At 50.8% G+C, this 26,287-nt stretch overlaps 1 protein-coding gene across 3 annotated transcripts; it reads right to left on the reverse strand.

The window, feature by feature from the left end:
* Positions 1 to 651: 651 nt before the first annotated feature.
* Positions 652 to 25,877, reverse strand: LOC140906291 (ubiquitin carboxyl-terminal hydrolase CYLD-like). Of its 3 annotated transcripts, XM_073329942.1 has the most exons (16): positions 25,758 to 25,877; positions 22,252 to 22,431; positions 20,706 to 21,200; positions 19,809 to 20,090; positions 19,506 to 19,581; positions 18,016 to 18,224; positions 16,562 to 16,715; positions 15,095 to 15,251; positions 11,727 to 11,837; positions 9,798 to 9,889; positions 8,503 to 8,569; positions 7,140 to 7,272; positions 6,691 to 6,799; positions 6,339 to 6,457; positions 5,508 to 5,727; positions 652 to 4,938 (listed from the first exon to the last, which is right to left on the reverse strand). In XM_073329942.1, the coding sequence occupies exons 3-16, from the start codon at positions 21,180 to 21,182 to the stop codon at positions 4,754 to 4,756; spliced, it is 2,391 nt and encodes a 796-aa protein (XP_073186043.1). In that variant the 5' UTR covers positions 21,183 to 21,200; positions 22,252 to 22,431; positions 25,758 to 25,877; the 3' UTR covers positions 652 to 4,753. The 3 variants fall into 3 exon arrangements, with proteins under 3 accessions (XP_073186043.1, XP_073186044.1, XP_073186046.1); XM_073329943.1 differs by lacking the exons at positions 22,252 to 22,431; positions 25,758 to 25,877 and adding an exon at positions 22,657 to 23,231; XM_073329945.1 differs by lacking the exon at positions 22,252 to 22,431 and having other exon boundaries at positions 705 to 4,938; positions 15,095 to 15,230.
* Positions 25,878 to 26,287: the final 410 nt, after the last annotated feature.

Below are 26,287 nucleotides of genomic sequence, written 5' to 3' on the forward strand. Positions count from 1 at the left end.
GGATTGGCCCAGGTGCAGAACTAAGCCAGCACCACCTCTCTCCATCCCCTTTACCAGTAGGCCTGCTTCCCCTTACAAGCCCTCTCCCCTCCCTGCTGCTAGAAGCCTTAGAAGAGCCTCTCAAACAGATGAAGAGCTTTAGGCCCCCACTGGCCACGCCCCATGTAGATCTGCTCCTGGGCTTGATGCAAGGAAGCCAACACCAGCTACTGCTGCATCCCTGGGCCAGGAAGTGGGGGTGGAGGGAAGGCTAACCAAGTGACCCAGGTTGGGGGCTGAGGCCTGGCAGGCAGAGGGGGGCTCTAAAGAGGAGTCAGAGCAGTGGTGCGGCAGCAATCGGGGATCCCTGCAGGGGCTGAGCCTCACAGCCCCCAGTGGTGCTCCCTGCTATCCAGCAGGGCTGAAGACCCACCAGCAGGGCAGCTGCTGGAATGGAGCTGGGGGAAAGCAGGAGGAAAGCAAAGGGTTCCAGCAGGGGTAGTGCCACCATTGGGGGTAGGAGGGGGCAGAAGCAGCAGCAGCATGAGGTCCAGGCTCAGGCTGTAATGCAAGAAGGCACCCTCAAGTAGAAGGGCCAATGAATCCAAGAACAGTCCTAGCAGTAACCCACTCCTGGAGCCCAGCTGGTTGGGATCACCCTGCAGAGGCGCAGAGAGTGAGGGGTCTGAGAAGCAAAGCGATCCCCCCTCACGGAGAGTAGGAGCCAGAACAATTAGGGGAGGGGCTACCACCTGGAGAACTGGTCTAGGATTCCCCTGAGATTTGTTCTAAGCACCAGCATGTGTAGGCTCACCAGGTAGTGGGGAATCTCAGCTTTTCCTGACCAGGTCCTCCACCCTGTCCCACTCAGTCTCCTGCCCTGGGCACAGTCTTCTCAAGCCTCCTGTCCCTTCACCAGCCCTATATCTTCCTTCCCTTTTCCTCAGTCTTCTACACCCCTTCCTTGTCCACTATCTCCTCCTACTTCCCAATCCCTGACCCCTCTGAACCCTTAGATACAGCCAGTTTGCTCAGGGTTATTCACAAAGACCAGGGTGGCTGTTAGTCTGGGGAGTTTGACACATAAATGGCTCCTAGCTGTCATCTCCGTACTGTCAGATTCCCACACTTCGCTTGAGAGCCTAGTTTCCTGAATCACCCAAACACTATAGGAGTGGACGGGGGAGCGGAGAGGGAAAAGCAACCCCCACTGTGACAGAGAGCTCCTGCTCTGACTCTAGCCGTGCTCCCACCTAAGGGGGACAATATGACCCCCTTAGCCCCACTCTGGGAAAACGGCTCATTGAAGAACAAGCACACCAGCACTCAGGCCAATGGCTCTATTTGAAGACATATTCAAATTGAACTGGTATAATTAATTGCATTGCCTGAAAAAAAATCAGACCCAGTATTCTTCTCCCCAAATCAGTTTAAGGCAAAGTTACAGCCACCACTAAACGAAGAGGCTTACACATCAATCATCAAAGAACAGAAACAAATCTGTAAAATATACAGAGGTTTAAACAGTACAGAAAACATCAACCAAGCAATATACTAGAACGGGAGCCCTGAGGGAGGCCAATGCACATTATTCCTGTCTGACTTATCAGGCATCAGAGCAGTGACTGGGTTATTCCAAGTGAAGTCAATCTGATACCCGCAGTCTGGACTTTCCCAGTGTTACGAGCTAGTGTGACATGTCACAAATCATGCAGCATCCATAGGTGAAAACGAATGGCTTCCACTTGTTCTGGCACTAAAACCTTTCCACCTTTAGTTTTTAGGATACTGCATTGACTTACTGATGGACGTTCCTAATGCACAATGAATGGAGGGAAATCCGACTGGATTTGGGCATCCCACTAACGCTTGTCCTGATCAGAGAAATTCATTTCAAAAGTGCTGAAAGCTGCTTTGGTATTTTTGCAATATGCATTGGGGGGGGAGGGGGAGAAAACAGTGGAAACTCTACAGAGCTTAAGGATGTGCCCTGGATCAGCTCTTTTAGAAGCATGGCTTGCTCTGTCCCCTGTGCAGGATCTATATCACGTCAAGAAGGCACTTCTGACAATTAAAAAAAGGTGTCGTGTGCTTAGAAATATAAAGAGAAACAAATCACATAAATATCCGAAGTAAAAATCATCCGATAGTCACCATTTACATTGTAAAATCCCAGAAGAGCTAACTCGCACCCTAAGAAACCACAGGATGGCTCCTTGAGACACAGAACCCCAGCCCATGATATACCTGAGAAAAGAGGCCAGAGCTGTTAAGAAATGTCATATGGAAATTGGGCCGGAACAGTTCCTCATGGCTTTGAAAGAGAGCAGACAAAGAGGTTTCTACTGCTCTATAGTTAACAGGGCATTAATCACAGCAAGTTTACATTAGAGAGCGGGAGAACCCAGCAACCAACACTTTAAGGAAGTTTGATCTTCCTGCCAGAGACATAACTGCAGTGAACAAGAAGGATAAAAGTGAGGAGGTGGGTTGGCTAAGGGAATCCCATTGCTGAGGGAGCCCTGTGGCCCAAAGCTCTCCCGACTTCCTCAGACAGAAGCACCGAATTAGCCATGGTGGAGCTGGGAGTGAGTGGAGGAACTTGAAGTTCATACAAGACCAGCTAAGAGGCAAGAGAAGCACAGGACACCCGGAGAACACATCCCTGATATGTTAACAGAAACCAGCTCTATGGGAGAAGATATTTGGGGCCGGGATCTGCTGGAGGCTTTCAAACCTCCTGTACTCCTGGAGCCCATGTGTGTACAACACTAAACTAACACTATTACTGTTACCTTCGAAACCGCAAAAGCTTCGCTCCCAGGCATGGTGCAAACACAGGATCTAACATGGATTTAAATAGCAGGCGATGCTGAGAGGGGCAGAGCACCCACAAACCCCATGGCGATGGGAATTATAGGTGCTCAGCACTGGTCAGGATCAGCCCCTAAGGATGAAAACTTCAAAATCAAGGGTGACGTTTTTGAGTCGAGAAGGGGCATCAGCCTCCCTCTGAATTTCCTGGCTTGCGTCAGTCACTCTCTGGTTTCTGTGCTTGTTTGGAAAGCCAGCTAAGATAACAGCATTTGCTGTCGTTCTCAAGGCCTTTTGGCAAATCCAAGCTCGTTATGTGGATAATTTTCCCAACAGCTGAAAGGGGGCCTCCACATGGAAACAGAAGAATGTGCTCAAACTGGCATATTAACTCAACAGGCTTTTATCAGCTAACACTCATATTTAGCACTGCACTGGTTAACAACAGGGTGGCCAGAGATGGGCCAAATGCAACCCATTATGCAATGAACCATGACTTCCCCCATCTGTGCCCAGCTTGACCCACACAGACAGGTTACTCAGATCAAGATAGTGTTACATGCTGTGAGTTGCAGCTGCCACGCCACATGTATAAGAGGGCAGCTACAATCAGCTACCTGTTCTACACCCATTCGGGGCACCCCTCAGCTTCTTGACAAGTTGTCCATGTGGACTTTGGTTGGGCGAAGTTTGGGCAACCTGGTCCATAGCACAGGCTCTCCTAGGGGCCTCCTACCAGCATTAGGTGAACACAAACTTTGCTGCAGGCTCAGTACCAAATTTGCAAAGGTTAACTTTGCTGTTTTAAAAAAGTTAAAAGCCAACAACGCCCCCCATAAAGATTCTTACCTTTAGTCCTGTTACGGGCAGAAAACCTGAATGTGTTCATTTTTAAAAAGCATTTTTGCTGGGAGGTTTGTTTGGTTTTCGCTGTTCCACATGGATCTCTGGAAACCAGAGCAATGAGTTTTAAAATGATGAGCTCCAGCAAGAAAGCCACACACTCCGAGCAATCACACAGCCTTTGAGGGAGGACATTCCTATGCTGGTTTTGACTGTATCTGCCCCAGTTTTGTTCTTAAAATTATATTTTTGTTCAAAGTGCAGCCTGAAACAGCGACACAAAGTTTCAAGTCGAACCATGTCTAAAAAGAGGGGACTTCCAACAAAAAGTGCTACGGCTGTTAAGCAGCGTGTCAGAGACATTACCGCTGAACAGGGGGAGTAAAGGAACACAAGGGAGTTATAAATAAGGAAGTGCAGGTCTGCGACCAGGGAATGGGGATGTTCAGAACAGCCCATTACCGGGACCTCAGCATCATAGTCACATACCCCAGAATTTAGTGCAGATCTGAGCACAATTCCCTTCCTGAGATGTTTGACTCCTGACCATCTAGGAGGCACTTTTGCATTTACATTCAGGAAGCCCATGAGCTGAGATGTCACCCAGAGGCCTCATGCAGTTCTCTTAAGCTCTGTTGAAAATCTGAGAGTCACAACTCACGCCTTGACTTGGGCTTCTTGATTCCTGAGCTTTGGGGAAGAGTTAACTGGGACAAGGGAAGGCTGGAGGGGTTCTGGTGGGCCCAGAGCTGTAGAGAGGGTCTGGAGAAGGAAGGATGATGGAAATCTGAGGAGTGGGCAGGGGAATGGGATGAAGGTGAAGTTCTCTCACTCAGGATATGTGAAAGTGTTCAGAGTGTGGATTTGCAGAAGGTCCAAACTGTCACTTGGCTAAAGCCAGCCACAGGCTTTCCACCACTGAATGCTGCTCTTATCAAGAGTCTGACACTCGAGTTCGGAAGAGGCAAAACTGAAAGGTCACCTGACCTGGACTCTGGCTGGGTTTTCTCAATTAGCAGCTGCAGGCAGCTACAGTCTGGTTTGAACCAAGCCCCCATTTCCAGTGTCTCACGGCTCCGCACGGGAGTAGCTGCGTCTCTCCCAGCCCAGGCTGGTGTCATTTGTAAAGTGCCATCTTCTTGCTCTGGTACATGTACATGTAGGCATCACAGAAGAGGCGTTTGGCCACGCCTTCCATGTCCCGGGGCTGCTCCATAGCCAGTGCTGCCACTGGCAATTGCAAGTATTTGGCAACTTCAGGGCACAGCGTTACAATGGGAATGTTGAAGCCATTCTCATCACCTGAATATGAGAGAGAGGGGGGGGGAGGGGGTGAGCCCAAGTCTCAGTTCCCAGGGGACAGGTGTCTACAGCACAAAGGAAAACTAGAGCAAGTAGCATTAACTGGGCCCCCAGTTGGCAGTGTCAGCAGAGAGGCCAAGGACTGATTGGGCCAAGGACTGTCTTTGCACGCCTAGAAAGAGAGTCCCTCTAGCTGAGGTTTGAAGCGCACTGGTGGCCAGTGGTGGGGCAGCGTGCTTGGCCACTACCTGTTCTACAGTTACACAGAGGGCGTCAGCCTCCTGAGCTGTCAAGCCAGCACCATTCACCAGCGCTAAACTCCCTGTAAAACGGTACGTTCATTTGCAATGCTGGGTAGGGAGTAGTTTTACTTATTACTGAAGTGACACCTTTCCATGCTTCCCAGCAGACGGACCCAATGGAGTTTGGACACAGGCCTCCTATTTTACATTACAGATCTGTGGAAAAATTACTCAAGACCGTTGTGCGCTGGGACTGCAATTCCTGAATGGGGTCATCCAGGTGCAAAGGGCCGGCCAGCCTCCACTTCGAGCGGAGCCCCTGCTCACCGTGCCTGTCAGCCATGCTGTCGAAGAACAGCCAGTTCTCTTTCTCCGGCCCGTACTTCACAAAGGAGACATAGTGACTGGTCTCTATGCAGAGCACTGCAAAGAGCTCCATCCTCTCCCGTGGGATTCGGGGGCTGTCCACGTGGCTCCTGCCCTGAAACTCCTCAGGGATATGCAGTTTTGTCGGCCTGTGTGCTTTGCGCCGGTAATGAGAATGAGCCTGGGGACAGACAACAGGGGGCACTGGCGAGTCAGCAGGGCTACGGCAACTTTATATACACCTACCCTAAAGGGAAAGAGGAGGTGTCTGGGGACAGGCTGGCATTCGGTCACCAATTCGTTCTGAGGTCACCTGCTTTCCGCTCAGTTCCTCAGCTGGGTCTTTCCCATGTGCCAGGAGACTGCAGCATGCTGCCTGCCATAGTCTTGATTATTACCACTCTTCAGCCCTACCGACACACACCGCAGCAGGCCGTGTTCTCTATCTGAGCATATCCTGACAGACCCAGCTACTAATCCTGGGCAGCGCTCGGATGGGGACCTCTAAGGAGAAGCGAGGGTGCTGCAGGAAGTGGAAAGGCTCTTCCCTCAGAGCCTGCCCAGAATCAGGGCCCCAGCGTGGTAAAACACATGGATGACGGGCCATGTATGTGCAAGGTCATGATCCTGCAGCAACTACCCTGCGCGGCTGATCCAGTCAGCACTGCTGGTCTGCTTAGGAAGGAGCCTCCCACCTGACCGGCTGCAGAGAACGCAAGGGAAGCCAGAGGTTTCAGTCTGTGATCTGCCTCCTGGGGAACCAGTAAACACATGGAGGGGGAAACTGGATACCTGTCTGCAGCAGGACTTGCAGTACTGCTTCATCCCGGTAACTGCGAACATCTTGTCTTTGAAGCACTCGGAACACTCCTGGGTGGCTACGTCCCCGCACACGAAGCACTCCCGGGGACCTGCAGTGAGAACACAAACGTCAGCAGTAGTTGTGTGACAGGAAGTCAGTATGCTCTGGCCCCTGCGCCTGCCATGCAAGTCCCGCTCTGTGCAGAAGAACCACATCACAGTCCTGCCCTTACTGTACCACTTACACTCTAGCTAGGCCAGCCTCGCCACCTGGATCCAAACGAGCCTGCCTCAGTGCCCACGTGCAAGACAGCCCCCGAATCACCAGTGTCCAGGAACTTACTGTCAAGCAGCAGGTCGGTGATGTCCAGCTCCAGGGAGGGAATGATTTTGCTGAACATTTTATATTCCTTCCCGAACCGTGGCATTTGAATAATGAAACAGGAGGGGATCTGGACAAAAAAAAAAAGCAAGTCACCAAACACGGGGAGACGACGCCTTGCCCTGCCGACACAATCCCCTCTAGGACCTGCTCCCCAGCCCGGCAGCTGGAGGACACGTCCTCCACAGCCCACTGTCCGTGAAGTGTCCATGCCCCCTTTCATACCCTCCACTGCACCCCTCCAGTTCTGGTGGTGTGCTGGGGGGCTCTGCTGCATTCTGACCCTAGGCATAAATCCGCTAACCGGCCTTGCTGTGGAGGTGGGCCGTAGAGCATTCTAACAAGCAGCCGTGTGCATGGGGCGGGGAACGAAGGCGGACGGGAAAGGCGAAAGGGGAAGCTGCACTCACCTCCACTAGCTTGAGATTGGAAGACAGGAAGGAATGTTCCACTAACTGCTGAACGTTGGGCACGACCAGCTCCTCTTGCTGGTCTATGAATATCTGGTAATAGTAGCACTCCTGCTCCTTCTGGCCTCCAGACCTAGGAGCAACGTTCCAGAGTCAGGGCACGGGGGCTGCCTCTCCGCACTGTCCATGTACCCTTGGTGCCCTGGACGGCAGAGCTCTAACAGGACACAGCCTTTGTGTTTCTAGGACAGCCTCCAACCCCGCACCAAGGGGCTCCCAGATCTAGCTTTCAAAAAACTAAGCATTTGTCATCTGGAAACATCCAACAAATGCCGTGGGTGACAGATACCGACGAAGCATCATTCTTACTTGCATTCTGCTCTTCTGCGATGGGTGGGCCAGACACACTTTTTTCCCCTTTAATTTAAAAAAGAAGACACACTGATTTTCTTGTAAGTCAGCTGCTTTACAGTGTGACCAGAAGATTCCTATATCCGAGTTATAAGGTGCCCGTTTTGTGATCCAGCAGCTTGGAAAACTGCAAAGCAAAGCTTGTTGCATTTCCAAGGCAACTAATAGTGAAAGATCCTCCAGGATCCTTGTGCTCCCCTGAGGCAACAATGCTGGAACAGTGTAGAAAGGATTCCTATTAAGCAGCCCCTAGCAGGAGGGTTGGAGTGAAGTGAGACAGGCTTCTTTGTATGCACTGCTTTTCATGGAGTAGCTCCATGATACAAGCCACTGCACATTCCTCCACGGGAAACCCAGAAAGCTGGCAACCCAGGTCTAAACTCCTGAACAATGCAGGTATCTTTGGGAGTCCTCACACTAAGCAAATCTCCTCTTCGTAGAGTCCCCACAAAACAGGGCTCCTGAGACTAAACTCAGTGGATTCCCCGTTTGGAAGCTCTAGACTCTCAGCGAACTTGGCAGTCCGGAAACACGAGACTCTTCAGAGGTATTTGTGATACTAGTCCACAGCCAACCTATTGAAGACTAGGAAGACAAGCCCTGTGTTTCTCATGCCACCATTGACCCTATCCAGGGATTACTCTATGCATTTCATCACTCCCTGAAGGTGGCACATCTGGGAATTATTTATAATTCTCATCTTCCAGGTACAGCCTTCCTGGAATATGACCACAGTGTGATGGGCAGGTAGGGATTCAGGGTCACAACAGAGAATAGATGGGCACAAAGTAGTGACACACTTTTCCATTTCCTTCATGAACAAGGGAAATTCACTGATCCTCTCCAGTCAGGCCTTATCTAACGGACCAAGTCACCTCCTTCCCTCCCAGTTCTCAGGTGTGGGCAGCACAGTCCACTGCATCAGTAAGATCACAGAGAGATGACAACTTACTGCAGTTTCAGGAGTGGCTCTATTCCCAGGATGTGATGCATGATGAGATTGAGAAACTCCTCAGGGTCTGAAAGTTGAGAGAAATCACAGATCAGGCCAAAGCAACACACTTCCCTGTCCCACCTCCTCCAGAAAGGGAAAAGCACTGTCAGATATGGGCTGGTGTTCCTCACAATGAGCTGCTTCTCTCTCACTCCAGGTATGGCGCTGGTCTGATTAGGAGCTGAAAACACTTGGTTAGTTTCATAGTTTGAAAGTTCTATGGTCAGTGTAAATACCGAAAGAACCTTCCATAGAGAGATAGGGGAGAAGGAGAGCCCAGAAGCCTAGTAAAAGGACACATTTCTCTTAACACCTTCACTGCTGAATGATTTCTTAGCTATATTGAGGGAAAAATCACATTCATACATTGCAGGTACATTCACTCCATTCATCTGCACTCAAACAGCCGGGGGAGAAAGATCTCGATGGATGTTTACTGCCAGCACCAAATGCATTAATGGACACTGAAACCAGAGACAATGCTGGAAACTGGAAGAAGAGCAAAAGTCTGGGCTGTCTCTGGACAAGATAAAAGAAAATATCAAACAGATCAAACTAAAATACTGTTCAGTAAATGACAGGACATGACAGCAGAAGATTTAATATAACTTCTACTTTTTAATATTTATACAGCCATGATGGTAGCATCAATAATTTCAATACTCCTTTGGCATTCTGCAGCCCCTTTCTTCTGCATATCTTAAAACACTTTACAAATATCATCTCTGAGACAAGCAAGAGACATAAGGCTGTCTACCTCTGGATGGGAATGTGGTAACTGTTCAAACATATGTAACAATTAAGAACAAATGAAGACGAAGAATCTGTATCCGACTAAATCTGCAGAGGAATTTAGGTGAGCAAAATGTAATGATGAGACGTGGAATCTGGCAAAGACAACATGGTTAACACCCCTTGTCAGGCCTACAGAGTTTAACACCAGACTGCAAATACCAATGGTCAGACAGAAACCCCCCTTGGGCAAATTCTGCTTTGGTGGTGGTTTCTTCTGAGCAACAGGCCAGCAAGAAGGGACCTAGCAATTCCAATCTTTCCATCATACTTGGGGAACTCTCCTGCATGACCAAACCTAAGTTGACACGTCTGAGGAATTCTCCAGGTAGCAGAACGTTTATTTAAAAACGAGTGTTCTGGGGGAAGACAGGAAACTAGCTTGCAGGGTTGCCCGACTGGGAAAAAGGGGAGATAAGACAGACCACTCTGATATAAGACATCTGCAGAGAGCACATTACCTTTCTCAGACGTGGCAAAGCTCGAGCACTGGCCCTTCTCCGTCAACTGCTGCCTTAGATGCATCACGCTATTAGCGGCAACAAAGCCATTCCTGGGAATGAGGGGAAGCTGGGGATGAGCTCTTTGTGCATTGGCAAACTTACATCTCAGGGGCAGAAAATACAGCAAGTGAAGCATGGAGCCCACCTGCCAAAATCCAAGTTAAGATGCACCCTCCCGAAAGGCAAGAAGTTAGCGCCAGAGGCCCGACCACAAGCAGCGCTGAACAAACTACACTGCTGTCCCATAAGCACCGGGGGAGGAAAGGGGTGGACCAAATATCCTTGATGAAGGCCAGTGGATACTCACTACCCACCATGAGGTTATGTCTCAGTCACCAGCCTTACAGCCTGGCAGTGCACGGGTAACCCTTTGGAGCCTTTCAGTATTTCTATGAGCCAGCTGTTTAAGCAACATGGATTACTTGCTCCCTGGAGACTTTGCTCCCTTATCAGAATCACTCCCAGCCCTAAGAGCAAGAAATCAGGGCCAAAGATTAAATCAAAGTCCTTCATGTGACAGTGCAGGGCTTGTCCCTTGGCCCAGCCTTTAATTATAAATTTCTTCCCCTCTCCCACAACACCTTGACTGAGACCTCTGAGCCCCAGGGATCCCTTCTTTAACCCTCTCACTTTCAACCATGAATCATGACAGTCTCCCTTCTGGCTAAGGAGAGTAGGATGTGGCTTGTCAACACCACTCCCAAGTTCTCTATTGACCCCTCCAGAGCCTTCTCCTGCCAGGGACTCTGCAGCATTCCCAGGACTGAATTCTAGTGTGAGACTTAGATCCACCTCCAGAGGCCTTGAGGCCAGCAGGCTAAGGAACCAGTTGTAATGGCCCGTTCAGCCATTCCTCTGAAATGGGACATTACTATCTACACGGCTGGCTCCATTCCGTACATATGGAGTCATGATGCTCCAGTACACAACACACCAGCATTTAGCAAAGGAAATCCACAATCTCAGCATTCGCTGGGTTAATATGAGTGGGAAGGAAGAGCAGAAGAACTTTAGAGCTGGTCAAGAGATATGAATCTCTAGGATACTCCTTGTCTGAGTAGCATCTGAACCACGGCTGTCAAGCAATTAAAAAAATTAATTGCAATTAATCACACTGTTAAACAATAATAGAATACCATTTAAATATTTTTGAATGTTTTCTACATTTTCATATATATTAATTTCAATTACAACACAGAATACAAAGTGTACAGTGCTCACTTTATATTTATTTTTGATTAAATATTTTGTAAAAAACAAAAGAAACAGTATTTTCAATTCACCTCATACAAGTACTGTAGTACAAACTCTATCATGAAAGTGTGACTTACAAATGTAGATTTTTTTTTGTTGTGTTACATAACTGAACTCAAAAACAAAACAATGTAAAACTTTAGAACCGACAAGTCCACTCAGTCCTACTTCTTGTTCAGCCAATCACTCAGACAAACAAGTTTGTTTACAGTTGCAGGAGATAGTGCTGCCCGCTTGTTTACAATGTCACCTGAAAGTGAGACCAGGTGTTCGCATGGCACTGTTGTAGCCGGTGGTGCAAGATATTTGTGTGTCAGATGTGCTAAAGACTTTGTATTCTGCATTATAATTGAAATCAATATATTTGAAAATGTAGAAAAACATCCAAAGGTATTTAATAAATTTCAATTGGTATTCTATTGTTTAACAGTGTGATTAAAATCGCAATTTCTTTTGTCGCGATTAATTTTTGTAATTGTGATTTTTTTTTGGGTTAATCACACGAGTCCGATTAATCGACAGCCCTAATCTGAACCGTGACGGACCCAATTCTGGCTGGAAGGAGGTGGTAGCAGCATGGAGATTACAGAAGAGAGACTTGCTGCTTCCAGTGGTCCTACATATAGTACTCACCGTCGGAGGGGATTCACAATCTCATCCCGGAGGATCTTCTGGATGTGCCCCTCGGGCGGGAGGGAGGGCTTGAAGAGCATGGAGTCCAGCACAGAAGTGCAGGAGAAGAGGCTGGGAAGAGAGAGTGGTTGGTAACAGTGAGATCAGGTAATAATGCAGTGGTTTTTGTTTTAAAACAGGGGGTTGGACTAGATGACCTCCTGAGGTCCCTTCCAACCCTGATATTCTATGATTCTATGAAATGAAACACAGGATAGAGATGGACAGATTTAAGGGAGAAAGAGAGAGAGATTTACAGTGTCACAGATGCCAAGACCCGAAGGGTCCAGTGAGATCATCTCATCTGACCTCCTCTATAGCGAGGCTCAGCAGAATTTTGTCAAAATTATAAAGAAATAAAAACTAAAAAATAAAAATAAACATTGATATTTATATTTTTATCAACTTGAATTTTCAGTTGGAGGAAATAATGGGGGGGGGGGCGCCAGACAATTATTTAGTGACAGTAGACATTGAGATTCAAGAAGTTAAAGCTAAAGTTATAACCATTAAAACACAAATTATCAACATCACATGGCAAAACACACATAGCAGGTATCCTTAAATCAAACTCTAATAGGTTCTCAAGCGCATTTGTCTTACTTTGCGTATCAGTAAATTTCAATGAACATCAATGGAAATATTTTTTTGTTGGGGTGTGCGGTGAAATGGACGTTTATACCAACATTAACCAATAAATATCTAGTCCTTCCAAGCCTATCATAACACAGGCCATAGAACTTCCCCAAAATAATTCCTACAGCAGATCTTTAAAAACAAAACAAAACAAACAAAAAGCAGCCAATCTTGATTTAAAAATTGCCAGTGATGGAGAATCCACTATGACCCTTGGAATACTGTTCCAATGGAGTGGTTAATTACCCTCCCTGTTAAAAATTTACACCTCTGATGTGTCTAGTTTCAACTTCCAGCCATTGGTTTCATGTTAGACCTTGCTCTGCTAGACTGAAGAGCCCATTACCAAGTATTTGTTCCTCAAGTACGTACTTACAGACTGTGATCAAGTCACCCCTCACCATTCTCTTTGTTAAGCTACACAGATTGAGCTCCATCAATTTAACATTATAAGGCACATTTTCTAATCCTTTAATCATTCTCATGACTCTTCTCTCTAAACCATCTCCAATTTATCCACATCTTTCTTGAGCTGTGGATACCAGAACCGGACCCAGGATTGCAGCAGCGGTCGCACCAGTGCTAAATTTGAGATTTCCCCATTTATGCATCCAAGGATCTCAGGCCTGTTTGGCCACAGCATTGCACTGGGAGCGCATGTTTGGCTGATTATTTGCCATCACCCCCAAATCTTTTTCAGAGTCACTGCTTCCCAGAGTCCTCCATCCTGTAAGTATGGCCTACAGTCTTTGTTTTTAGATGTACAGCTTGACATTTAGCCATATTAAAATACATATCGTTTGCTTGTGCCCAAGTTTATCAAAGAATGTAGTTCACTCGATATCAGTGACTGTTCCTCTTCATTATTTACCCCTCCCCCAATTTTTGTGTCATCTGCAAACTTTATCAGTGGTGATTTTATACTTTCTTCCAGGTCATTGATAAAACAGTTAAATTAGCGTAAGACCAAGAACCAGTCCCTACAGGATCCCACTAGAAACACACCCACACGATGATGATTCCCCTTTTACAAACACATTTTGAGACCTATCAATTAGCGGGATTTTAATCCATTGAATGTGTGCCATGTTAATTTGATATCGTTCAAGTTTTTTTTAATCAAAATGCCTTGCAATACCAATTCAAATGCCTTAGAGAAGTGCGTTACATCAATACTATTACCTTTATCAACCCAACTTGTAATCTCATCAAAAAAAGATACCAAGTTAGTTTGACAGCATCTATTTTCTATAAACGCATATTGATTGACATTAATTATGCTACCCGCCTTTAATTCTTTGTTAATTGAGTCCTGTATCAGCTGCTCCATTATCTTGCCTGGGATCAATGTCGGACTGAGAGGCCTATAATTACGTGGGTCATCCCATTACCCTTTTAAAACACTGGCACATTAGCTTTCTTTTAGTCTTCTGGAACTTCCCCAGTGTTCCAAAACTTATTGAAAATCAACATTAACAGTTGAGCAAGCTCCCCAGCCAGCTCTTTTAAAACTCTTGGATCCAAGTTCTCTGGACCTGCTTATTTTAAAAACTCCAACTTCAGTAGCTGCTGTTTGACATCTTCCCACGATACTAGTGGAATGGAAAGAGTGTCATCGACATCATATGACTGTCTCATCTGTTTTTTCCTCAATACAAAGCAAAATATTTATTGAACACTTCTGCCTTTTTTTGCATTAGTATTGATAATTCTACCATTTTCAGCGAGTAATGGACCAATATAATTGTTAGGATTCTTTTAGTTCCTAACATACTTAAAAAACTCCTTAACTCTGCTGGCCATACATTTCTCCTTGTGTCCCTTTACACTGCCTTTTTCCTCAGTTGTGGCTTTTTCAGTACCTAGTAAAATCTTCTTAAACTCCTCTCAATTATCATTCACATCTTTCTGATTAAATTTTTCCTCCTGGCTGATGTGACTCATAACTGTGTTCAGCTTTGTGAAATTTGTCCTTTTAAAGCACCAAACATAAATATTACTGATCTGAACTTCATTCCACTTGGACATTATAAACCCAATCAAGTCATGATCACTTTGTACCTAAGCTACTATTAATTTTTAGATGTAAGGGATGGAAGGAGAGAATGCGTGAAAGTGGGCAGCGTGAAATGAGAAAGTTTTCCATCAATTGTGGATGAGTGAAATCCTGTGGTTTGACAAATTTAGGAACATTTGTAGCTCGGCAGGGTGAGAATCAAATCTTATTCTTCAAGGCTAAAACTGACTGCTTTTGGGATCACCAAGGGATTTTTTCCCCCACATACAGCACTGTACCGTCAGGTAAGTGCATTACTGGAGGTTTCTCTGAAGTATCAGTTTCTGGCCTTTACCTGAGATGACATACCAGACTTGAGAGGACCAGTAATATAATCTAATGTGGCAACCTATGATTTTTCATTACACACAAATGGTGTGTGCTTAGCATCTAAGAACTTTCTCCTTCAGGATATTGGGAGTTGGGACCTGCCATCTCCAGACTGCATCTCTATATTAAAGAGCAATTGCATTCTACTCTTTGTGCAAATTACGTGTAATCCCTGTGCTCCTGGTGAGCTGCCTGATTCGATGCTCAGTAAGGACCATCATCCCTGGATTACGGACCTCATTTAACAGAGGGAGATGGTCAAGAGAGGCCATTTGGCATGAGGTTAAAGGAGAGTAGTGCCTCCTACCTGAAAAGAGCAGCATCCATGTAGCAGGAGTTGCAATGGCCTTGAATTCCTTTCATGCGCCCTTGTAAAACATGCACGGCTGTGCCATTCCTGAGAGGAGGAAAATTAGCCAGAACCTGAGGACTATTCATCTGACCTGCAACAGAAATAAAAGAAACTGCTACTTTTAGGATCCCCTTGCACTTGGGACAGCTTTGCCCTCCTGGTACTTTCCTGTAGGGCTAGTCCACCGATAAAGGTCACAACCCACTCTGTTTGTTCTGTACTGTACCCCCCATGCATTTAGACCGTAACCTCTTTGGGATGGGGACTTGATTGTTTGGCACACTTACCCACTATAATCTGCTGCCAGAGCACAGACTCATAACCTCAGCATGAGAGGGAACCTCTGGGCAATTTGCTGATCACTTGTTCAGCCACTAGACTTTTTAATCACCACACATTCCCTGCCATCCACACTGCCACTACTATCCTCAGCATCATGTCAGCGAGCGCCTGTCGCTGAAAGGGCCCACAGTGGAGAGAGCTAGTTTCCTGACACTGAGCTGAACGTAAGCTTGAGATAATGGGATCTCTGTGTAAAGCGTACCTAGAAAATTTTCTGCACTGGAAGCGTCCAACAACCAGCTGGAGGGATTCTCAGGGCTGCTGCTGGAAGCCGAAGCTGGTAAATTAATGCCCATTCACCGCATTCCTGCCAGCGTGGCTTTGGTATGGATGAGCTGGTCTAACCATACTGGGGGAGGGAAGGAGTGCTGCTCGAGCTCAAGGAAAGCAGCAAATATGCAGATGCATGATCTGTACTTCCCTGCAGGGGCAGTTATTCTGTGGGATCCACAGCTCTGTCCCAAAGATCTACACCCTCCTCTCCATGCCAGTGTGGTCATCCTACCATTCCAGGTGGCCCATAACTATTCCATTACAGCACAAATAACCTCCTGAAGGGCAGATCCAGCAGGTGACACAAGTGGCAAGGGGATATTAAAGCAACTTTAGCGTGACAACATCCCTGTGTAGTTGGCAAGTATCAGCCCCATTTTACAGAAAGGAAAAGTTAGGCAACAGAGAATTTAAGTGACTTGCCCAAGGTCACAGCAAGTCAGTGGCAAATGTCAGAACAGAACCGAGGAGTCCCAACTCCCAGTCCCCTGGCTGTACCACTAATAGCAGGAAAATGAGGAAATGGAAGGTGAAAGGAAGAAGGAGAGATAAGAAAGAGAAGGACAGAACAAAATTAGTCCTAGAGTCAGTTCTAATGGGGACGGGTGGGGGAATATAAAGTGCAGTAGATTTAGTTGTGCTAGGATATACATCAGGACTATTCTTTGGGAATGGAGGGGGGCTCCTTGGACTCTCAGAATTATAATTTTACACAAAATGCTGGTTCTCAACACAGAGACTAGCAAAGATGACCCACATATGACCCTCCTGTCCTAGCCGGAGTCATCAGCTTCTAAGGGAACTCACTGGAAGTGCTGGGGTCCAGGAGGCCACTGCTCACACACTGGAAGCGCATGTCGGGCTGGCATGACTGAAGCTTCACAAAGAGGCCCCGCTTTGGGGGGCAGTGGAAGTAGCGCGTGCCTAGCCATTCGCCATCTGTGACCCCCTTCTCTTCATCCTGTGAAAAGGGCAGAAATCCATCCACAAGCAGTTCCAGGCCAGGCTTTCTAAGAATGAGTTAGATCAGCGGTTTCCAACCTGTGGTCCGTGGACTATGTCTAAGGTGTCTGCAAAAGGTTATCTTTACCATAGAATACTGGTAATGACCCTGCACCTCCTTTCAAAATTTTTTAGGGGTCTGCAAATGAAAAAAGGCTGAAAGCCGCTAAGTTAGATTAAGTGGTGCTTGTGAGCACAGCTATGGAAAAAGAAAAGGAGGACTTGTGGCACCTTAGAGACTAACCAATTTATTTGAGCATAAGCTTTCGTGAGCTACAGCTCACTTCATCGGATGCTTATGCTCAAATAAATTGGTTAGTCTCTAAGGTGCCACAAGTCCTCCTTTTCTTTTTGCGAATACAGACTAACGCGGCCGCTGCTCTGAACCCTGTGGAAAAAGAGTAACAGCAACAATTTCTCCACAAGGGGGCATGATCCACTGAAATGCTACATGTGACCAAACGCACTATTAAACAAATCACGCAGTCAGAGCTGCACATATCTGATGGCTGTGCTAGGGCTGACGTTAGGATGGGATTTCATGACCTGACAACTACATACAACTTTGTACTTATTTTGAGCCATTTTTTCATTTGGTTTAGTTACATCTTAGACCAGTGCATCCAATGAAGTGGGCGGTAGCCCACGAAAGCTGATGCTCAAATAAATGTGTTAGTCTCTAAGGTGCCACAAGTCCTCCTGTTCTTTTTGCGGATACAGACTAACACGGCTGTTACTCTGAAACCTGTCATTTTAGACCAGTGCATCCCTTTTGTCAGCACAGAATGAATTTCATGAATCCAAATCCCAACGGCAGCAGCAGCTGTTGTCCAAGGATCTCAAAGCACTTTGCAAATAACTAATGAAGCCTCACGACACCTCTGCAGGCAGGTGAGAATGATCCCATTTAACAGATGAGGAAAAAGATAGAGAGGAGACTTGACCAGGCTCATACAATGAACCAATAGCAGGGCTAGGAACAGAACTCAGGAGTCCTGGCTCCCAGGTCCATGCTCTCACCAATATACCCCTCTCCCTCCACTAAGGAAAGTCTGCGTCCCAGTATCTATATTATCCCATCCACGATCCCAGCAAGAGAGGCCAGCTTAATCTACCCTGACTCTTTAATTAAGCAGTGTGAAATGTTAGCACCCTAACCTAGGGCATGCTGGGAAACAGACATGCTCATGACCCCCAAAAGACATGCCAGTTCTGACCTTAGAACCCTTAGAGAACAGAAACATAATTTTGCTACTTACTAATTCAACTCCTGCCATTTTGTGCTCAATTTTGGGCATGTACCCCAACCAGCGGATGATTCCAGAGACTGGATTCCCCTTGTCTAAGGTGATCTGTACCATGGAGTTCACATCCAGGGATTGTTTTCTACTTTCCAATTCCTCTCCACTCTCGCTTCTCTCTCGCTTCATTTGTCTCTGAGATCCCAGGGCCATGTCTGGCTCAAATGCTGAAAAATCACAATATACATAATAAAACGTAGACAAGAGCTGAGGGAGTGTGTGTGTCAATCTTTGTTCATTCGAATAAGTGGCTACCGAATATTTCACAGCATTGTTTTCCTAACAACAATACAACCTAGGGTTTCTGTGCTTCTCAGACACGGATCTATGAGTATGCAGCTAAGAAGAACTGAAAGGGTAGAGAGGAACTGGAAGAGGTTCAGAGAAGTGCAACAAAAATGATCAAAGGTATGGAACAGCTTCCATACGAGTAGAGACTACAAAGATCAGGGCTCTTTAGCTTAGAAAAGAGATGCCTAAGGTGGAAGAGGACACAGGTCTATAAAATCATGACTGGTGAGGAGAAAATGACTAGAGGAGTGTTATTTATCCTTTCTAACATCACAAAAATCAGGGGTCACCTGAGGAAATTGATAGGAAGCAGGTTTAATACAAACAAGAGGAAGTACTTTTTAGACAACATACAATTAACCTGTGAACTCATAGCCACAGGATACTGTGATAGTCAACAGTAAAACTAGGTTAAAAAAAAGAATTAGATGAGTTAATGGAGGATAGGTCCATCAATGGCTATTAGCCAAGATAGCGCTTGGGGCTCCCCTACACCTCTGACTACCAAAAGCCGGGAGGGGAAGATGGGTGGCTCTCTCCAAAATTGCTGTTCTGTATGCTCCCCCTTAAACTCTGGTACTGCCCGCCATTTCAGACAGGGTACTGGGCTAGATGGATCACTGGTATGACCCAGTATGGCCATTCTTATGAGAGTCAGGAAACTTGGGACTGATTCTCAGCCCAAGCTAAGGCCCTTTAATACTGCTCTGGAGAATTCACCGCTTCCTTTTGGTAGTTTGTTCTAATGGTTAATCCCCTCACTGTTAATAATCCATGTCTTATTTCTAATTTGAATTTGTCTGGCGTTAACTTCCAGACATTGGTTCTTGTTCTGTCTTTCTCCAGTAGACAAAGAGCTCTTTAGTACCCTGTATTTTCTCCCCAGGAAGGTATTTGTACGCTGTAATCAGATAGCCTCTCTGTCTTCTTTTCAATAAACTAAATTAACTAAGCTCTTTAAGCTTCTCATTGTCGGGCATTTTCTCCAGCCCTCAAATCATCCTTTTAAAAACGTAAAACTCTTCTGTTCTTTGTTCGGCTTGTCAGTCACATTGCAGAGAATGAGGTAAAAGAAAAAGAAAAAACCCAACCCAAAGCAAATCCCAATCTGCTGGGTTCTACACGGGTAGGGTGGCTGTATTTGTATGCTGCTTTACCTGGGGAGAGCAGCCCTTCCTTCACAACAGAATCCATAGGGATGTCCCTGAAAACATCTGTTGGTCCTTCTTCTTCCTGTAAGTGACAATGCAAGAGAGGGTTACGTCAGCTACATGATCTGTAAGTGGTGGGGTGAGATGAGGAAAGTCTCCCACAGGAAACAATGGTTTTGTTTGCCCTAGACAAAGACTTCCCTCCACAAAACCCTACAACAGCACCACATGTGCAGGAACTTGATAAGGCTCCTACCAGAAGGCAGGCTGCAAGGATAACAACGAAAAATGAAGGCAAGCTCCTCTTACCGGGCAAACTTTAACAAGCCACTGGGTTCCCTCCTTGTACACGTCCATAGCTATGCCTTGTCTGAAGACATCATCCAGGTAGAAGCCAATTGTGTCCCCTGCTTTTACAGGAACAACCTTGTCCACATCTGGTTTGGGCTCCTCTCTCGCTGGGTCGCCGCCCAGCGCCGGGATAAACCGGATTTTGTTAAGCGGCAGAAAGAGCCCATGGTTCTGCTTACACTTGAAATACTCAGAGACGTTATAGGTGCCATCACTGTGGCCTCTGCCTTCACCATCACCCTGAAGAACCAGCAGAAAGGCACATTACATTCTGGGCAGCAACAAGTCAGAGAGAAGCCACCTGACCCTTGGCACGGTGACATGTCCTCATGTCAGAAATGAGGTACCCTCCCAACCCAATACAAACAACAGAGCTGTTATAGGTTTCAGAGTAGCAGCCGTGTTAGTCTGTATTCGCAAAAAGAAAAGGAGTACTTGTGGCACCTTAGAGACTAACCAATTTGATCAGAATATAGACCCATCCCCATTTTACAATGAGGAAGCTGAGTCACAGAGAGACAGGGAAGCCCGAGTCACACAGGGAGTCTGGAACGGAGCGAGGAACAGAGCCCAGGAGTTTTGATCTCAGGTACACTGCTGTTACCAGTGGAAATCAGTGCCTTGCTATTAGGATTCAGAGGCTAAACGTTCAGTGCAATATGATTAGAACTAGCACTTCCAGGGCAACAAGATTTGTTTTCCTGAACACGGGGTTTGATTATAAGATGCAACAGGGAGACAATGCCAGTCCACTGCCCTTGACGAGACCCCCTTCCATTGGGCTGAGACACTGGGCCTATATAAAATTAACTGAGGGGGGGAGAAAGAGCCCCCCTTCCCCCTGAATCACCGTACCTGTAACTCCACCCCAAAGTAGGACGGACAGAGCGGGGAGGACAAAGGGCTCTTGCTGATCTTCCCAATGTAGCGGATGGTGCCAGTGAACTGTTGTTGGTTGAGATCTACCACCACCTGTTGACCCACTGTAGCCTTCACCGCTGCTTCAAGGCTACACCTGTCCAGGAAACAGTTCAAGCGTTCATTGAGGATGTTGATGGCCAGAAGGAAAACAGCTTCCTCCTCCTTCACAGGCTGAAGAATTTCTGGATCGATAGTGGTTATGGAATTGTCATCCAGCATGGTGACCCTCAAGAAACGAGTGGAAGTCGGGCCACAGGCGATACTGTGCAAATAATTCCTCTCTTTGAGGAAGCACATGCTCCCGGCGTGAAAGAGCTTGCTGCCATATGGAAAATCATCTGTCAAGATGTAATAAACATTTCCGTCCCCTTGTGAAGGTAGAGGGCTGCCTGGTAAAACTGTTGTAGTCATCTTCACTTCCACTCCGTCCTGAGAAGTTAGAGAAGCACAACAGGACAGCACAGGGCACATGATTATTATTATGTTTTATGGTAGCACCCTTATGTGCTAGCTGCTTTTCAAACACACAAGCAGAGACCGTGCCTGTCTTGAGGAGATCACAGTCTAAGGGGAGACAGGCATCAAGAAAAGGGAACAACTACCCGGATTTTCTATACAAGATACATACAGGCAGCCTAGCAAGGGTAGGAGTCTTGCAGATGAGTTCAGGGAAGTGAAAACTCGCCAGGGGGGTGGGGGGTGGGGTTTGCAGAAGACGGTGATTGAGAGACTGACATAGGCAGATGAGAGTAAAACGTTGGAAGAGTCAGGAGGGGGACGGGGAGGCTACAGAAAGGTAAATAAGTATAAAGGGGCAGAGCTATACAGAACCTGGAAGGTGACCAGGTATCGGGTTCATTTTCAAAAGGGTTAAAAATCATCATTCATAGTGTGGCAAATCTAGACAATAATGCCCTGGCTGAAAACCCACAGTGCCACAAGTAACAAGGGCTGGGGGATTCTGTGCAACAGCCCTGGTCAATACCCAAAACATCTGGCTGTTAGACAATGCTCCTCTGGTGCTCATGGAGGCCAGGACACCTGAACAGGTATTCTACCCAATGAACAATCCACGCCTGGTGAGACAGTTGTCCTGCCAGCTCCTGCACAAGCCTGCCAGTGTGGTTAATCTTGCCATTAAATATAGGAAGTAGATGGACACTGTACAGGTAACCAGGGCTGGTCACCAAAGGTCTCATCCAAGAATGTGAGAACTATGCTCACTCTAGGTGGTAACACAGAGCCATGCATTCAAATACTCTATATAAGTACACTTCCAAAGCAGCCTGGTATCATCATAGTCACAGCGATGCTTTGTGGGTGTATGAGGTGTCCAGAGTCTGTGATGCATGGAGTCTTAGTCAGGGACTCTGCATTTTAAAGATCTGGAGACCAATCACCTTGTTACACGAACAAGAAAAACCATGTGTCACATACAAGGTACTTTCTTCCATTTCAAATTAACACAACAAAATCTCACCGAGCTTTATACCCTGGCTAAAGGGACACCAACATGAAATCCAGCCAGGTTTAAAAAGTGAATTAAAAGTAGTAGGGTAAAAGGTAGTTTCTGGTGCTGCGCTTGCCAACTCCCCCGGCTTAACGTGGCAGTTTTACAACACTTTTTCGTAAGTTCTCTCTCCAAGGGAAAACAGTAAGTCTGATTGATGAATGCACAAAAGAAAACTGAAAATAAAACATTTATTCCTTCTAATCTCTTTCAGTTACAGTAACCTCATGTGTTACTTGTAGTTATACTGGTAAAAACACATTCAGGCAGAGGTGTGATTTTTAAGTTTGGCTCCTTAAATAGTGCTGTCATTGTCGGGTGAAAACCCTACACGCATTTAGAAACAGCACTGAACTGTCTGGGTTAGTAACATACCAGATTCTTAAGACTGAAACGACCGTTAAGACTAATGTAGGACCTCTGCACTGGTGCAGCTCACAGTGACTTCAATAGGGCTCCAGGTGGGCCCAGAGCAGAACCCCTTGCAGGGTCAAGACCCGGCTTGGCACCATTGTCGGCTGTTTGCTGTGGGCACGCCGTATACTTTGGACGGTCAAACTGCACGGGATGATTTCATGTTTGCTCCTAGTCTGTATCACTCCCCAGTTCCCAGCTCTGTTTGGAGGATTTGGATCCTGACACAGGCAGCTCAAGGTTTCCATATAAATACAGGATTTTCCAACTCCTTGTTGATGAGGTTTGGTAAATTCAGGGGCTTCCTTAAAACCAAACCCTGGCGACTGGGCCTCAGCTACCTGACCTTTCACTTCTGCAGCACACAGAGTGCTGGGGGGTCAGGAGAAGAGGTGGCCCTAGTGCATTGGGAATGGGGTCCGGTGGCAGTTGGGGGATTCTCTCTGGGGGGTGTCCCTACAGGGAAAGGGGTGCACCACAGACTGAAACTGTCTCTGTTAAAGTCACAAATGGGGGGAGGGGGTGTTCCTGACTGGAGAGGGAGGGGCCCCAGGCGGGGGTGTCCCAGAGGAGGAGGAGGAGGGGGGGCCCGGGGGGGAGGGGCCCCAGGCGGGGGTGTCCCGGAGGAGGAGGGGGGGGTCCGGGGGGGAGGGGCCCCAGGCGGGGGTGTCCCGGAGGAGGAGGAGGGGGGGGGGGTCCGGGACGGAGGGGCCCCAGGCGGGGGTGTCCCGGAGGAGGAGGGGGGGGCCCGGGGGGGGAGGGGCCCCAGGCGGGGGTGTCCCAGAGGAGGAGGAGGGGGGGACCCCCACGGGGAGGGGCCCCAGGCGGGGGTGTCCCGGAGGAGGAGGAGGGGGGGGGCCCGGGACGGAGGGGCCCCAGGCGGGTGGTGTCCCGGAGGAGGAGGGGGGGGCCCGGGGGGGAGGGGCCCCAGGCGGGGGTGTCCCGGAGGAGGAGGAGGAGGAGGAGGGGGGGGGCCCGGGGGGGAGGGGCCCCAGGCGGGGGTGTCCCGGAGGAGGAGGGGGGGGCCCGTGGGGGAGGGGCCCCAGGCGGGGGTGTCCCGGAGGAGGAGGAGGAGGGGGGGGCCCGGGGGGGAGGGGCCCCAGGCGGGGGTGTCCCGGAGGAGGAGGAGGAGGGGGGGGGCCGGGGGGGAGGGGCCCCAGGCGGGGGTGTCCCGGAGGAGGAGGAGGAGGGGGGGGCCCGGGGGGGAGGGGCCCCAGGCGGGGGTGTCCCGGAGGAGGAGGAGGGGGGGGGGGCCCGGGGGGGAGGGGCCCCAGGCGGGGGTGTCCCGGAGGAGGAGGAGGAGGGGGGGGGGGACCCGGGGGGGAGGGGCCCCAGGCGGGGGTGTCCCGGAGGAGGAGGAGGAGGGGGGGACCCGGGGGGGAGGGGCCCCAGGCGGGGGTGTCCCGGAGGAGGAGGAGGAGGGGGGGGCCCGGGGGAGAGGGGCCCCAGGCGGGGGTGTCCCGGAGGAGGAGGAGGAGGGGGGGGCCCGGGGGAGAGGGGCCCCAGGCCGGGGGTGTCCCGGAGGAGGAGGAGGAGGGGGGGGCCCGGGGGGGAGGGGCCCCAGGCGGGGGTGTCCCGGAGGAGGAGGAGGAGGGGGGGCCCGGGGGGGAGGGGCCCCAGGCGGGGGTGTCCCGGAGGAGGAGGAGGAGGGGGGGGGCCCGGGGGGGAGGGGCCCCAGGCGGGGGTGTCCCGGAGGAGGAGGGGGGGCCCCGGGGGGGAGGGGCCCCAGGCGGGGGTGTCCCGGAGGAGGAGGAGGGGGGGCGGGGCCCCAGGCGGGGGTGTCCCGGAGGAGGAGGAGGGGGGGGCCCGGGGGGGAGGGGCCCCAGGCGGGGGTGTCCCGGAGGAGGAGGAGGGGGGGGGGCCCGGGGGGGAGGGGCCCCAGGCGGGGGTGTCCCGGAGGAGGAGGAGGGGGGGGGGCCCGGGGGGGAGGGGCCCCAGGCGGGGGTGTCCCGGAGGAGGAGGAGGAGGGGGGGGCCCGGGGGGGAGGGGCCCCAGGCGGGGGTGTCCCGGAGGAGGAGGAGGGGGGGGGGCCCGGGGGGGAGGGGCCCCAGGCGGGGGTGTCCCGGAGGAGGAGGAGGGGGGGGGGCCCGGGGGGGAGGGGCCCCAGGCGGGGGTGTCCCGGAGGAGGAGGGGGGGCCCGGGGGGGAGGGGCCCCAGGCGGGGGTGTCCCGGAGGAGGAGGGGGGGGCCCGGGGGGGAGGGGCCCCAGGCGGGGGTGTCCCGGAGGAGGAGGGGGGGGGCCCGGGGGGGAGGGGCCCCAGGCGGGGGTGTCCCGGAGGAGGAGGGGGGGGCCCGGGGGGGAGGGGCCCCAGGCGGGGGTGTCCCGGAGGAGGAGGGGGGGGCCCGGGGGGGAGGGGCCCCAGGCGGGGGTGTCCCGGAGGAGGAGGGGGGGCCCGGGGGGGAGGGGCCCCAGGCGGGGGGTGTCCCGGAGGAGGAGGGGGGGGGGCGGGGCCCCAGGCGGGGGTGTCCCGGAGGAGGAGGAGGGGGGGGGCCCGGGGGGGGAGGGGCCCCAGGCGGGGGTGTCCCGGAGAAGGAGGAGGGGGGGGGGCCCGGGGGGGAGGGGCCCCAGGCGGGGGTGTCCCGGAGGAGGAGGAGGGGGGGGGCCCGGGGGGGAGGGGCCCCAGGCGGGGGTGTCCCGGAGGAGGAGGGGGGGCCCCGGGGGGAGGGGCCCCAGGCGGGGGTGTCCCGGAGGAGGAGGAGGGGGGGGGCGGGGCCCCAGGCGGGGGTGTCCCGGAGGAGGAGGAGGAGGGGGGGGCCCGGGGGGGAGGGGCCCCAGGCGGGGGTGTCCCGGAGGAGGAGGGGGGGCCCGGGGGGGGAGGGGCCCCAGGCGGGGGTGTCCCGGAGGAGGAGGGGGGCCCGGGGGGGAGGGGCCCCAGGCGGGGGTGTCCCGGAGGAGGAGGGGGGCCCGGGGGGGGAGGGGCCCCCAGGCGGGGGTGTCCCGGAGGAGGGGGGCCCCCGCGGGGAGGGGCCCCAGGCGGGGGGCGGGGAGGAGGTCAAGGCGCGGGGCTTCCCGCTCGGGACGGGGACGCTGGGGCCCGCCCGGAGCCGGCCGCCGCCCCTCACCTGCCGCGCCCGGGCGCCGGGGCCCTTCGCGGAGCGAGCCGGGGCCTCCCGCTGCCACGGCGCTTCCGTGTCTGGGGGCGGGCACCATCGAGTCCCGGGCGGCGCGGGACAGAGCGGCGGCCCGCTCTCTCCCGGCACCGCGCCCCCTGTCGGGCCGGGCGCAGAGCCCGCCGGGCGGCCCCCACCGGCCAATCGGGATGAGGGGGCGGGACGTTGCGAACGCGGTTGTCCTATGAAAGGCGGGAGGGAGGAAACGGGACAGAGCAAGCTGCCCCCGCCCCGCAGCTGGGAGGCTTGCTGTGTGTCATAGCCCCGCCACTGCTGCTCCTGAGGGGGAGTCGCCACCAGCCTTCCGGGTGGGATTGCTGCACCTGGGTGGTGGGTGCACATGCTGCCCGGGCCTGGTGGGTGTCTGGCTGCAAAGGGTTGTGCATGGTGCTTCCTCGCCCTGGGGATCCACAGCTGGGACACTTGTCCTGGTGGAGGGAGGGGTTAGCTTTGGTGGGGGTCAGGGAGGAGGGCACAGGACG

Source organism: Lepidochelys kempii, chromosome 2, assembly GCF_965140265.1.
Source record: "Lepidochelys kempii isolate rLepKem1 chromosome 2, rLepKem1.hap2, whole genome shotgun sequence".
Classification (NCBI taxonomy): Eukaryota; Metazoa; Chordata; order Testudines; family Cheloniidae; genus Lepidochelys; species Lepidochelys kempii.

What these genes read in the sequence shown, in the direction of transcription:
- LOC140906291 (XM_073329942.1), bottom strand. Translation starts at nt 21,182, where the DNA reads ATGACTACAACAGTTTTACCAGGCAGCCCTCTACCTTCACAAGGGGAC. An exon ending in CCAATCTCAAGCTAGTGGAG is followed by an intron (nt 6,800 to 7,139) that starts GTGAGTGCAGCT and finishes TTTTTTGTCCAG; the next exon opens with ATCCCCTCCTGTTTCATTAT. An exon ending in GCAAGTCCTGCTGCAGACAG is followed by an intron (nt 5,728 to 6,338) that starts GTATCCAGTTTC and finishes GTCTGTCCCCAG; the next exon opens with GCTCATTCTCATTACCGGCG.